The sequence below is a fragment of the Xenopus tropicalis genome, chromosome 8, assembly GCF_000004195.4.
Source record: "Xenopus tropicalis strain Nigerian chromosome 8, UCB_Xtro_10.0, whole genome shotgun sequence".
Lineage (NCBI taxonomy): Eukaryota > Metazoa > Chordata > Amphibia > Anura > Pipidae > Xenopus > Xenopus tropicalis.
In genome coordinates, this window is record NC_030684.2 from 48696041 (window position 1) to 48709583 (window position 13543).

At 36.6% G+C, this 13543-nt stretch overlaps 1 protein-coding gene across 5 annotated transcripts in view; it reads left to right on the forward strand.

Annotated features, from left to right (window-relative positions):
• The window catches only part of gria3 (glutamate receptor, ionotropic, AMPA 3), a 176827-nt gene that overhangs the window by 117588 nt on the left and 45696 nt on the right, over positions 1 to 13543 (forward strand). For all 5 annotated transcript variants that reach the window (XR_001171456.3, XM_018096128.2, XM_012967925.3 and 2 more), the window contains 1 exon segment: positions 8660 to 8713. Coding sequence is in view for 4 of the 5 variants with exons in the window: in XM_018096128.2 (XP_017951617.1) it covers positions 8660 to 8713 (54 nt within the window). In the remaining variant the exon portion in view is untranslated.

Sequence of the window (13543 nt, forward strand, 5' to 3'; positions counted from 1 at the left end):
CAATGACTGGAGTGGTGTTTTTTTTAATGTAGGGTATAGATATGAAGACTGATGCCCAAAACCTGTTAAAAGATAATTTATATGTCTGTAACTCACTGTAGTGCATTCAAATTTGCAAGAACCTGTGAGGGTCAGAGGCAAAACACACTGCTGTTTGACTTTATTACATATCAGTTTGCAATAATGCATTTTCAGGGCTATAACAAGAGACGTAATAGACCCAATGGCTACTGGGGTGGTCCAGGGTAAAGAGAGCCCAGTGGGAATTATGATTAATTGCCATTAGCAATGTAATGGGGTGATGTATTAAAAGGAGCAACGTTAACCTCTGGTTAATAACCTTTAATAACCAATCATCAGCTTTTGCTCCTCTTGTTATAGGTCCCCTCCTTTAAGGCATGTAGGGGTGGGAGGCTCTAAAATTATATTTTATTTGTGCCACTCTTATCCCTGGTGTTATCTTATTGCCCAGGTTATACTTTCCTTAAATGGTACCTATATCCTTATATTGTAGTGTCACCCACTGTGACCTACAGCACTTATATTTGCCTATTTGTGTCTGTTAGTTACCCCTCCCATATAGATTGTAAGCTCTAAGGGGCAGGGACCTCCTTCCTCTTGTGTCCTTGACTCTTAACTTATTGCTGCTGTATTTATCTGTATTTATTATTATACTTTGTATTTATCTATTATCTTATTAACCCCCTGTTTGTATTAATGAATTCTACTGTACAGCGCTGTGTACATAAGTAGCGCTTTATAAATAAAAATATACATACATATACATATCCTTAGTATACCTGTCCAACTCTTCTCCAAGCTCTTTAAAGGTGTCCCAATCTTAGATAATGATGCAAGAATATTTACCAATCAGAATTCTACTGACCAGCATGCAGTCAGTGATCTTGTTGTTATCTTAACATGAGAAGGGAGGACATACAGATGTTTAGATGTTCTGCCTTTAATACTTCTATCTCCAGGAACAAAGAACATGGAGTCAGATTTACAGAGATCAGGTGCAATTCTCATTGAGACATTCTCTTGCATTCCATGGGTACTGGCCATGTAGAACTAGAGAAAAGTTATGTAGATCAATGCTGCTTTAAGAATACAACCCCCGAGGAGCAACAGTGTTGAGATCCCTATAGGGTGATGGCAAATGAGGTACATTGTGCCATTTAATAGGTGCATTTTTAGTTGAAGTTGAAGCTTCAGTGCCAAACTGCTCAAAACAGGCCCCATATACTTGAATGGAGCTCACTTGACAAACCATAATGTCAGTATCTGTCAGGCAATATTAGTCTGAAAAGGGTAGTGATACATTTCCAGCATGACACAAGAGCTTGACAGGCAATTACCATCAAAGTGTATGGGGGCTATTTCAGGTTGTTTGGCGCCATGCTTTCAGAATACTAAAAAACATGTGATTCTTTAAGTGCCCAAATGCTTAATATTATCAAAAGAATTAGAAATACTCAATGGCTTAAAGTCAGTAATAAGAACTGAATATGAAGAAGCTCCTCTCTGTTGATGCCTATAAAAATTAGATATTTCAATTAAGGAAATGCCACATACACATGTACATGAATACATCCTTTCAGCTAATGTGAAAGCTTTAAACCAACTGGGGGCTTAACCGATAAATGGGATATGCAGAGGCAGCAATTTTTTTGAAGTGATTAAGGGAAAATGTCATTAGGTGCTTCCTGGCATAGGATTCCATATTTCCTTCTCTCTTACTGCAGAAGCCCTTAGGTCTCTGAAGGTGAAATCACCTCTTCTCTAATCTGAAAGGAATCCTTTTTGTTCTTTCAATGAGTAAATAAATTCCCAGGGACTTCTTTGTATCGACCTCTAACATATTTACCATATCACCTTGCAAGCATCTCTTTTCTCGAGAGCGGAAACCCAATGTTAACAGCCATATTTCCATAAATAAATTGTTGTTGCACAGTGTCTCCTCCTGCACGGTATTGGGGAAGGGAAAAGCTTTTTACCTAGGGCATCTAAGTGAAGGTTAGGGATGCCAGTTGGGTATGATGTAAAATCATGACAAATACAAGAATATATTTGTTGAATATTTAAAGCTTTATATAAAATAGGTAAACAGCGTCTTTGAAAATTAATTTCTGTTTCAAATCAATGAGGGGCTAATGTATTATCTTTTGAGAATGACGCGGCCACTTTGTTTCTCAGGTGTTTTTTTTATCAGTATTTTACCTGTTTTTTGCACTATACGTTGTTTCTTATATTGAAAAGATATCATGCACCACCACCTTACTGTAGATATGGACTTTTGCAACCCTCTGGAATTGGACTTTTGCAACCCTCTGGAATTGGCCCTTCAACCAAATTTCTTTTCAAATGCAATTTTATGCAAGTAGCCTCCTATGTAGTTGTATTTCAAAGCCTTAATATATCTTAAGTACATCAGCGCCTCTGCACCCACTGACCCATTGCATCTCCGAGGTCTAAATTTTTAATCAAATGGTGGATGGTTCCCTTGCATGCAGGTATCATTGCCTTGTCCATCACCTCTACCCTACCGGATTTTGTGGTAATTTAGATATACTGGGAGTCTGGGCAGGTTAATATTGCAGAGTACTTTAAAACATTCATTTGGCTCAGTGGAATTATATTTTATATTTACAAGTATAAATACCACATTTTGTCCAGGTACTTTATTTTTTAATTTATTTATATTCTCATTCGGACAAGTTTTTGATGTGAACCTAGGGGCAAATGGAACAGAAATCATTACTGGAAAAAAATATCCACAGAAGTCCATGTGATAATCCATGTAAAAGAACACAATTTCTAGTAAAAATTAATTTTACAACAAAAATACACCATTTTCCAAAAAATAAAAAAGCATTTTAACCAATTAACACATATATAACGCCCTTGGTGCAGGTCAAAAACAAAAATATAATAGAAAGAGTGCCGCACACATAGGGACTTGTACAAAGCCCCTGTGTGTGCGGCACTCTTTCTATATATATATATAGATATTGCCAAGTCCTGGTGTGTGCAGCTCACTTTCTTGCTTTATATATATATATATATATATATATATATATATATATATATATATACACAGTATAAAGACCATACCTGCTTTTCTCTTTATATGGCATGACCTATTCCAAAGAAACCATTCAGGAATAGGTCATGCCATATAAAGAGAAAAGCAGGTATGGTCTTTCTCCCCCCAAAGAAAATATATTCTCTTTTTTCGCTAGGTTAGGACTGACGCAAGGACACTGCCTTGACGGGGTGCGTCAGCTTATGTATACTTTGTACAAACCGTGTAACTAAACGTGTCTCTTTTTACTAAAATGCAGACATTTTTCCTTCAGTGTGTGCAAAATTTGTTTTTAATTTTCTCTTGAAGCTTTATAATGGAGTGCTGGGGTAATGTGTATAATATATAATACAAGCCACTCACCTACGTGCACCCAATTAGTTTTGATTGATTCATGGGATAGAGCTGGATTTTTGTATATATTTATATATATATATATATATATATATATATATATATATATATATATATATACATTAACACATAGATAATTAATTTATATCTATCCTAATCGCCTATCTAATTGTTACATTTTACATTTATATTTTTTTAAGTATTGTATGTTTTTTCTGTTTTTTGTATTTTCATATTGCTTTCATACATTTTATAAAGTATAACTCTGTTAACAAGTATAAATCCATGTTAATAATAACTAGAGAAATTGCAATGACTTTCTCTAGATGTTTCCTCTTACTGACATTTCCGAGTACAGGACAGGATCCCTGTTCATTGTATGTAAGATACTCCTAACAGAGTCAAGCAGCCATTTATGTAAATGCAGTTTTCCATTGCCGGAGCTGTCGTGTTTGTAAAGCTTCTCTATTCATATCTATCCCAAGTCAGGGCTAAAGCAAGAAGTGTTTAAAGCATCACTCTGGAGCGTGCTGAGGTAGAACCTAGTTGCAGACGTCGGGTATGCCTTATTGAGATGCATCATTGTTGGGCAGAAATAAATATATTTGCTAAGGGATACTTGCATATTTAGCAAATATTTATTACTTTCATTTCTCAGAATATATAAAGCTCATTTCATGCAGCTTTAGAAATGAAAAAGCATTTACAAAAGTCAGAATTTGCAAATACGCCCAAAAACTGGGTCACTGGGTAAAATACCGGCCTTTGATATTTTTACTACTAATACTACTACTGATCACTACTGGCACTGTATGTAAATATACAGTATATATCCATGTGGTGTTGATGCTCTTGTAAAATGTCATCTAATGATCAGTATATACCCCTATTAAGACAATATAAACCTTCTGTAACACTGATCCACTGAGCCTCCAGATTAGGTGCAATACTCATTGGAGGATTCTCTTGTATTCATTGGGTCACTGATTGTAAAAAAACTGTTAAAAAGTTTTATTGGGCAATGTTGCATTAGGGCTCTGGCACACGGGGGAGATTAGTCGCCCGCGATAAAACTCCCTGTTCGCGGGCGACTAATCTCCCCGAGTTGCCTACCCCTGCCATCCCACCGGCGAACATGTAAGTCGCCGGCGGGATGGCAGACGCGGCGGCGCGATTTCGCGCAAATCGCCGAAAAAGACTCGCGAGTCTTTTTCGGCGATTCCCTGAAATTGCCCCGCCGCGTCTGGGTCTGGTTTATTAATGCTTCAGCCCCTGGGTTCAATCACTTGGTTCCTGAAAGCACACGTGAGTTCTTAAACTCATATATGGCTTCTGCATCTGAACACCTGAGCATCTGAACACCTGAGCATCTGAACACCTGAGCTTGCTACAGATTATTTTTTTCCCCAAGTGAGTTTTTCAAAAAATAAAAAGCTCAGGACCTACTTTTTATTTTTTTTTATCAGTGGCAAGCCAAGGTATTCAGACACAGAAACTAGCTGTGATTTTAGGAACTGGACGCTCAAGCGTGGAAGCTCGTTAATAAATCAGCTACTTAGAGTACATTTCTGATTGTGCTTCCAGCATGCTTTAACTTTTGGTAGCACCGTTTAATATGCTTGAACTTGCAGTCCACCAAAAGTTATAAACCCCCTATTAAATTTGCCCGCTTATATAGCAAAGTACTGCCCTACTAAGCATTTCTGTGATTGGCTGCCACATTGCTGTTAATGATAATTGCAAGACAGTTACATGAGTGTAATCTAAGTTAGAGCCCTATAGCAAATTGTCCCATTCTACCCTTAGGGGCACATTTACTAACCCACGAACGGGCCGAATGCGTCCGATTGCGTTTTTTTCGTAATGATCGGTAATTTTGCGATTTTATCGGCGTCTTTACGATTTTTGTGTAAAAACTCGATTTTTTCGGCGTCTTTATGATTTTTGCGTAAAAACGCGAGTTTTTCGGCGTCTTTACGATTTTTGTGTAAAAACGCGAGTTTTTCGGCGTCTTTACGATTTTTGCGTAAAAACGCAAGTTTTTCGGCGTCTTTACGAAAGTTGCGCAAAGTCGCGATTTTTTCATAGCGTTAACACTTGCGCGCAAAGTCGCGCCTTTTTCGTAATGTTAAAACTTAAAAGGCGCGACGTTTCGCGCAAGTTTTAACGCTACGAAAAAATCGCGACTTTGCGCAACTTTCGTAATGGCTACGAAAAACTCACCTTTTTATGCAAAAATCGTAAAGACGCCGAAAAACTCGCGTTTTTACGCAAAAATCGTAAAGACGCCGAAAAAATCGCAAAAAATACGAAAAAGTCGCAAAATGTTCGTTTCCAATCGGAATTTTTCCAATTCGGATTCGAAATCGTGTCTTAGTAAATCAGCCCCATAGTGTACAGCAGGGATCCCCAAACCGCTAGCCACATTCAAATTCAAGTGTTGGGGAGCGACAGAAGCATAAAAAAAGTTCCTGGGGCGGCAAATATGAGCTATAATTGGCTATTTGGTAGCTCCTATGTGGACTGGTAGCCTATAGAAGGCTCTGTTTGACTTGACTTTATGCCATCAACACTTGCCTCCAAGCCAAAATGTAAAAATGAGCCCCTAATTTGAAGCCACAGGAAGCAACATCCAAGAGGACTGGGAGCAAAATGTTGCTCACGAAGCACTGGTTGGGGATTACTGGTGTACAGTATGTGCCTTATACACTATGACATTCTGTCTTCTAGGATTCTATACATTAAAGATATTTTTTTCTTTTATTATGTGTGAACATTGTCACATGGGGTTATGCCAGTCAATGCATGTTTCTGATGTTGCAAATAAACCAAATGGCCTGTAACAACCTAGAGACATTTAGAACATTTACATATGTGTAGTTCTGAGACCTCATGTCAGGCAACACCACCTTGGTATGCTGAAAAAATTGTCGTGCACATTAATATTTATGGTGTGGAAACCTCTGGGTGTGTAGGAAAAGGCATTAACATACAATTACAAATCATTCAAGACATTTAGGGTCATTTAAAGATCACAGTGTTCCTGCAATGAAGAGTTATAAAGGAAATCTGACATATTATATAAAAGGAATTGCAATAGATAAGTCTGAGGACAAGAAGCCCTGTTTTAGGACATTAAAATGACAGAAGATATATGAGAGAGATAGATGATAGATAGATAGATAGATAGATAGATAGATAGATAGATAGATAATGGATAGATATATATAGATAGATAGATGATAGATAGATAGATAGATAGATAGATAGATAGATAGATAGATAGATAGATAGATAGATAGATAGATAGATAATGGATAGATAGATATAGATAGATAGATAGATGATAGATAGATAGATAGATAGATAGATAGATAGATAGATAGATAGATAGATAGATAGATGATAGATAGATAGATAGATAGATAGATAGATATAGATATAGATAGATAGATAGATAGATATAGATAGATAGATAGATGATAGATAGATAGATAGATAATGGATAGATAGATAGATAGATATAGATAGATAGATGATAGATAGATGATAGATGGATAGATAGATAGATAGATAGATATAGATAGATGGATGATAGATAGATAGATAGATAGATAGATAGATAGATAGATAGATAGATAGATAGATAGATAATGGATAGATAGATATAGATAGATAGATATAGATAGATAGATGGATAGATAGATAGATAGATAGATAGATAGATGATAGATAGATAGATAGATAGATGATAGATAGATAGATAGATAGATAATGGATAGATAGATGGATAGATAGATGATGGATAGATAGATAGATGATAGATAGATGGATAGATAGATGATAGATAGATATATAGATAATAGATAGATGAAAGAAAGAAAGAAAGAAAGAAAGAGAAAGAAAGAAAAAGATGATAGATAGATAATCTATCTAGATAGATATCATTATAACTGCTAGGAAAAAGTCATGAAACTGTGGTGACGTTTTCTAATTATTGCACTTCTACTTTTCCGAATTGTCGCACAAAAAAATAGCATCCAAAATCCGAGTACTTCTAACAATTTGAAGCGAAGAAAGATCTGCAAGGAAAGGGAAGGGACATCTGCCATTGACTTCTACATGATCGTGACAAGTTTTAGAGGGCAAATTGTCAGATTTGGATTTAGCCAATTGTTGCATAGTAAATCTAGAAAAAGTCATTACTTTTTTCAGCAACTTTTAGTGCTAAAAAATCCCACTAGTGTCATATTTATTTTACACGCAAATGATAAATCAGCCCCGTTTATTTCCAGTCATTCTATACTAGAGGTCAACATAAAGTAAACCAAACAGTTATATCTAAAGCTGCGATAAAATGAGCCACACACCAGCTGCACGTTGTGTTCATGGGCATGTTGGGTTTCTGATCCAGCCAGTCTGCCCTTAGGCTGCATTATAGGCTATAAGGGTGGTTTGCAAGTGCTCTCACACACCTAATTTTCTTTGAAACCGCAAAGTTACTCTGGTTAATGAACAGTGGCTGCTTTTGGAAATATGTATAATAGCTGTAATTATAACTACATGCTCTGTGAAATTTATTAAAGGGGAGCTGTCACTATTATAAAAAATATACTCAAGCGTAGAAGATATAGTAATTCTTTTTCCCAAATAGGCTTAGATATTTTTTTTTCTTATAGTTTTTGAGATATTCATGGTTTATTAGTGAGCCTCCACAACCTAATGATTTTTTTTTTCCATAGCAAACTGTGCTGTGTGTCAGTAGTGCTGACTCGTGCTGGAATCAACCACTTAGAACAAGGGAAATCTGTCAGTGACTCACAGCACAAGTGTATTGGTTGCGACCTGAAAAATCAAGTTAGGCTGAGGAAACCAAAAATATATTATATATAAATGACAGTAAGAAAAAAAGTTAAAATGACTATATGTAACACTGATTTATTAAACATCCATTATATTTTCATGTATTTAATAGCAACAGCTCCCAATTAACCTTACAGTTACACTTTACCTATTTCCACGTTGCTGCAAAGATTGCATAGTGGCTGAATTGCAAAGCAGCTCCAGTATTTTACTCTATCACTTTCTGGAAAAGGTTACAGAAATGGAGAACTGACATTAGCTGTTTGGAAGCAGCTGCACGGACTCAGCTGACATTTTCTGATAAACTTAGAATAACCTATTACCTTATCTGTTCTTCATTTTTTCTTTTTCTTCTAGGTTGTAATCCTTGGGAAACACACAAGAGGCTACCATTATATGCTTGCTAATCTGGTAAGACCTTCTATTATTATAACCAAAAAAAGACACGTGCAGATGCTTCTGGGTAATGCATTCCCATTGGCACAGAGGGGCTACTGTGTGGGTTTCTAGCCCAGAACCATTTGGCAAATACAAGAGGCACTGTGACTGCCCTTCTCTCCAGCTTTATACTGTATTTATTCACTTGTTTTAAACATAAAAAAACTGTTGGCTTCTGCTATTTGTTGTTAAGAGAAATTACATCCACTGATAAAACAGGGAGACGCCGTTGCTATTTCATCCATGAACTCAGGCTGACATCATTTGGACAAACTGAATATTTTGTCTGTACTTTCTGTTTAAAAAAAATATGTGCAGATTTTAGACACCTGCCCAACATGTTTTCCTGGCAAACATTTAATGCTGTGCTACATTACCTGGAGCTGGATTGTTCCTGTACAGACTGTCAGATAGCTGTCAGCTATCATTTATAGTTTGTAGGAGAAGCTTATCAAATACTCCCCATGGCTAAATAGGATGCTCTGTCAAAATACAGTGTGTTCTGGCATGATTAGTAATACACAGTAACGATGCCCATCATTATTGACTGAAATGTGGTAAGGATTAGGAGAAGTCTTGGAGTTATATAGGTACATGAGGTAGTGCACATGAACATAAACTGAAAGGCATAATATCATCATTGGGCCCCCCACCTTATATACTGCATCCTATAGCTACCCAGGCTCAAAGAACAGAATGCTAAAAAGGAATAAGGCTAGAAATGCTGTATGTTATACACTGAACTTGCTATTCCATTCCAGATGTTCAGTAGCCTTACAATGGTAATCCATGCCTACAAGGTTGTACACTGGAGCTTCTAATATTCTGATCTTGATGTGCCTACCCTTTGAGTGTGACAATACACATGCTCGGTGTGCTCTGAGCGGCTGTGGAGAAGCTAAGCTTAAGGGCTGTTAAAATATAAGACCTATACACTTTGATTAAAAGTACTAAGAAGGTTTAGCTGAGCCATATCAGAATTGGAAACCCTGTCTACAAAATTAGGCTAATGACATTTCTGGTCAGTCGGCCATTTCTGGCTGCAATCCTAGTGGTTTCTCAATAGCTGAAATCTCCTGGGAGTGGGGGATAGACAAGCAAGGCTGCTGCCACGTGGTTTGAGAAATGGTTACCAGAAAGTATTTTCAGAAAGCCAAAGCAATATTTGTGTATCAGTTCATTTTTAAGTCTAAATACAAAGTTAGGTTAATGTGTACAGTTAAAGAAGGGAAGTTATTTTAACATTGTACTGACAATAGATTTGCCACATTAGTGCCAACTAGAACACTATATTTTTTCTGCAGAAAGCATTAACATACCTGATTAAACAGCTTTAGAAGCTTTCTCCATTTGCTTAAGATAGCAACCATTTTAAGTGGTTTCCTGCCTGCAGTCTAGCTGTTATGCTGAGATCACACGTTCCTAAGGGATGGGGGAGGGAGTTCTTAGCATTCTGTGGGACGGGGGAGCAGGAGAGAGGAGAGAACTGTGCAGACTCTGGCCACGGGAATTAAGGATGTTTCTGAGAGAGGAAATCAGACACTGGAACATCATGTTTACAAAAAAAGAGACTAGAAATCCTGTGTTTTGTTACTGTAAGCGCTTATGGCTGTATTTACATAGACCTTTCTGATAAAGCTTACTTAGTTTTTGCCTTTCCTTCTCCTTTAAGTACTAGAACTGTGTACACTTTGGAATAGGAAACCACTCTCAGATAGAAAATACTACAGTCTGTATGAATGATCACTTTAATACAGAGTGCTAATATTATGGTGCAAGGTGTGTTACTTTAGACAGAAATGTAACTGTAATACAGTGTATCTAAGTCAAGCCACGTAATCACTTGGCCAAAAGAACAAAAGACAGACAGTACCAACATTTATTTTCTTTTTTTTTTCCCTGTTTGTTTTTAAATGGTTTGTGACTCAGAGCAACTATTTTCTGGGTGACTGATGCATTCTTGAAATAATTCCTGCTATTGTGTCCTCTTGTCATATTGAATTCCTCTAACAACCCTGCTTAGTGTCACTAATGGCCTTTACTTTCCTGCACCTCTTTGAGATCTCACTTGCAGGTTTATAGTTTCTGCAAACAGGATGTGATATGTAGCAAAGTAGACTAATCCCTAAGGAAACATCTATTATGTAATGCTTTGATTCTTTATTTTTCATTTCAGTGTCATTTTAGTATAGGTTGTAAGTAGGTCCTAGTCCATCCAAAATGCACTAATTCCCATACTAATAAGGGTATGGGATCTGGAAACCCAAATTACTGGAAGGCTATCTCCTATAGAGCCCATTTTAAAGTGATACTCACACCAGAAATTAAACCTTTTTTACATCTTTCTTAACATTGTCTTTGCATGAGGTTTATCATTTTTCCATAACCGTATTTCCTAAAGCTTTTACATTTCCTATCTGATCCCCCATGTTTCTCTATGAGGGGGCGGCCATATTTGTGCAGCAGGAGGCCGTTAGCATTAGAAGCTGTAAATGACAAGCTGAGAAGGGACAGTCAGGTTGGCAAAACAGTCAGGGTTAGGAACTTCAAGTAACAATTACTTACAAAAGCAGCCCTATCAGTGAAAAATGATCAACATGACCTATAGGGAACTTTTTATGTAGATTCATATTTTAAAAAGTAGTTTTTTCGTGTCAGTATCACTTTAAGCAAATACTTCTCATTTTCTTTAATAATTTTCATTTTTTCTGTAATAATACAACAGTACCTTGTACTTAAAACCAACTAAGCTGCAAGAATCCATATTGGCGGAAACAATACAATAGTATTTATATAATATGTTATATATATATAACATATTATCAACTTTGAGAAATGCTGGGAGTCCAGCTGAAACATCAGTCTTTGTTATAATTTGAAAATAAATTGTTTTGTTCTTCGTAAATCCTGTGTGGAGCGGCCCATCTGTTCAAGTCTCTATGCATATTGGTGTGGACTGTACCCAGGCAGCAGTTTTTTGCTTTATCGTGAGTTCTCTTCCTATGAATGCAGTGTTATATAAGGGTTTATATAGTGTTTAAATGATTTGTATGGTGATCCAAATTACAGAAAAATCCTAATCCGGAAAGCTCCAGATCCCAAGCATTCTGGATAACAGATCCCATACCTGTCTGTTTCAACACTTAAAGGACAACTGGTGTCATTTACAAACACAGTGCAGTGTGCAAAGTGTAGATGCAGACCACCATGTGTTCCCCCCAGAATTCTAGCACAATTGTGCCTGCACAAGGAGTTGTGATTGCCATAATTGGGCCCGATATGAAAAAACAAATGCGATTGCGCAATTGTGGCTAACATTTTTTTTTATAGTCGGGTTCTAGCACCTGCATTAAAATGACATTAGGTGTGATTCTTTTGGTGGAAGTCTACTGTGCATATTGACACAACCCACTGTGGGTTCCTTGGAGTTATTGCCATATTTATGGTGCTAGTAGCTACAGGGTTCCCCAGTGGCAATAGCCACACTTCAAATAACAGTTTCTGAAGATCAAAAGGGTTAAGAATTTAAATTATTATGTTAATCATCTTATCCCTTATGACTACGTCTACTACCTGTCAAATACTTCAATAATAGTCTAAGCAAAGTCCCTTATAGGTTAAGCCCTAAAATAGCTGCTGTGCTTTTACCTCTTATTTTAGCTATAAGAGTAGAGTAGCCAGCAAAGGGTTTCTCCTTAAAATACTATATATTCACTTGCCCCACATAACCAGATTTAACAACTGTAGGGACGTCACAGAAGGGCAAAATTAGATACCTTTTTGTAAAACATTTGTTAGCATGTTCCTTAAATTACAAAAAAAACAGGCCATAATGTCCTTAATTTATAGTACAGGTATGGGATACATTATCCGGAAACCCGTTATCCAGAAAGCTCCGAATTACTGAAAGCCCGTCTACCTTAGACTCCATTTTAATTGAATAATTCAGATTTTTTGAAATTGATAATAAAACAGTTCCTTGTATTTGATCCCAACTAAAATATAATTAATACTTATTGGATTCAAAACAATCCTGTTGGATTTAATTAATGTTTTATTGATTTTTTAGTAAACAAGGTGTGGAGATCCAAACTACAGAAAAAAACCCTTATCCAAAATACCCTTGGTCCTGAGCATTCTGGATAACGGGTCTTATACCTGTACTGATTTACTGATAGGCATCTTCCTTCAAAATAACTCATTACAGAGTTAGCTTTATTAAATGTGCAAATAGTGTTTCTTTACCTGGCTATTGCCTAGTCTGATAACAAAGTATCTAACTAACTAACTAACATTTGAAGGTTGTAATCCTGTAACAAAGCTTTACAGCACAGCATACAATTACCAAGCCAAAGCTATAGAACATCAGGCTGTGTTTGGCCTCAAACTTTTTATGTTCAGCATAAGCAGATTTGACTAGAAAAGTATTTCCCTAACCTTTCTTCTGCCAATTTAGTTTGATTTTCTATGCCATGTTATAAGAATTAATACAGTAGAATACAGTCTAAAGCGAATCTGGACTCTGTCCTTATTGCGCCATTGACCTGCAGATAGCCAGTTCAAGGTTTGGCATTCCCATGCAGCAGATGTTAGAGAATCGACATCCAAAACAGACAGCTTTGTAGTTCTCTTAATTGATCAGAGGTAACATTTCTCAGAATCATAGCAACTTGGCTAGCATTCTACAATCCCATCTGGCTGCAGCATCAACTGAATTGTAAAGCTTCCTGTGCATTTAATGGCTTCTTTGGTAGATGCAAATAGGGAAAATTGAAGGAAATCTAGTTAATATGTTTTTTAAAA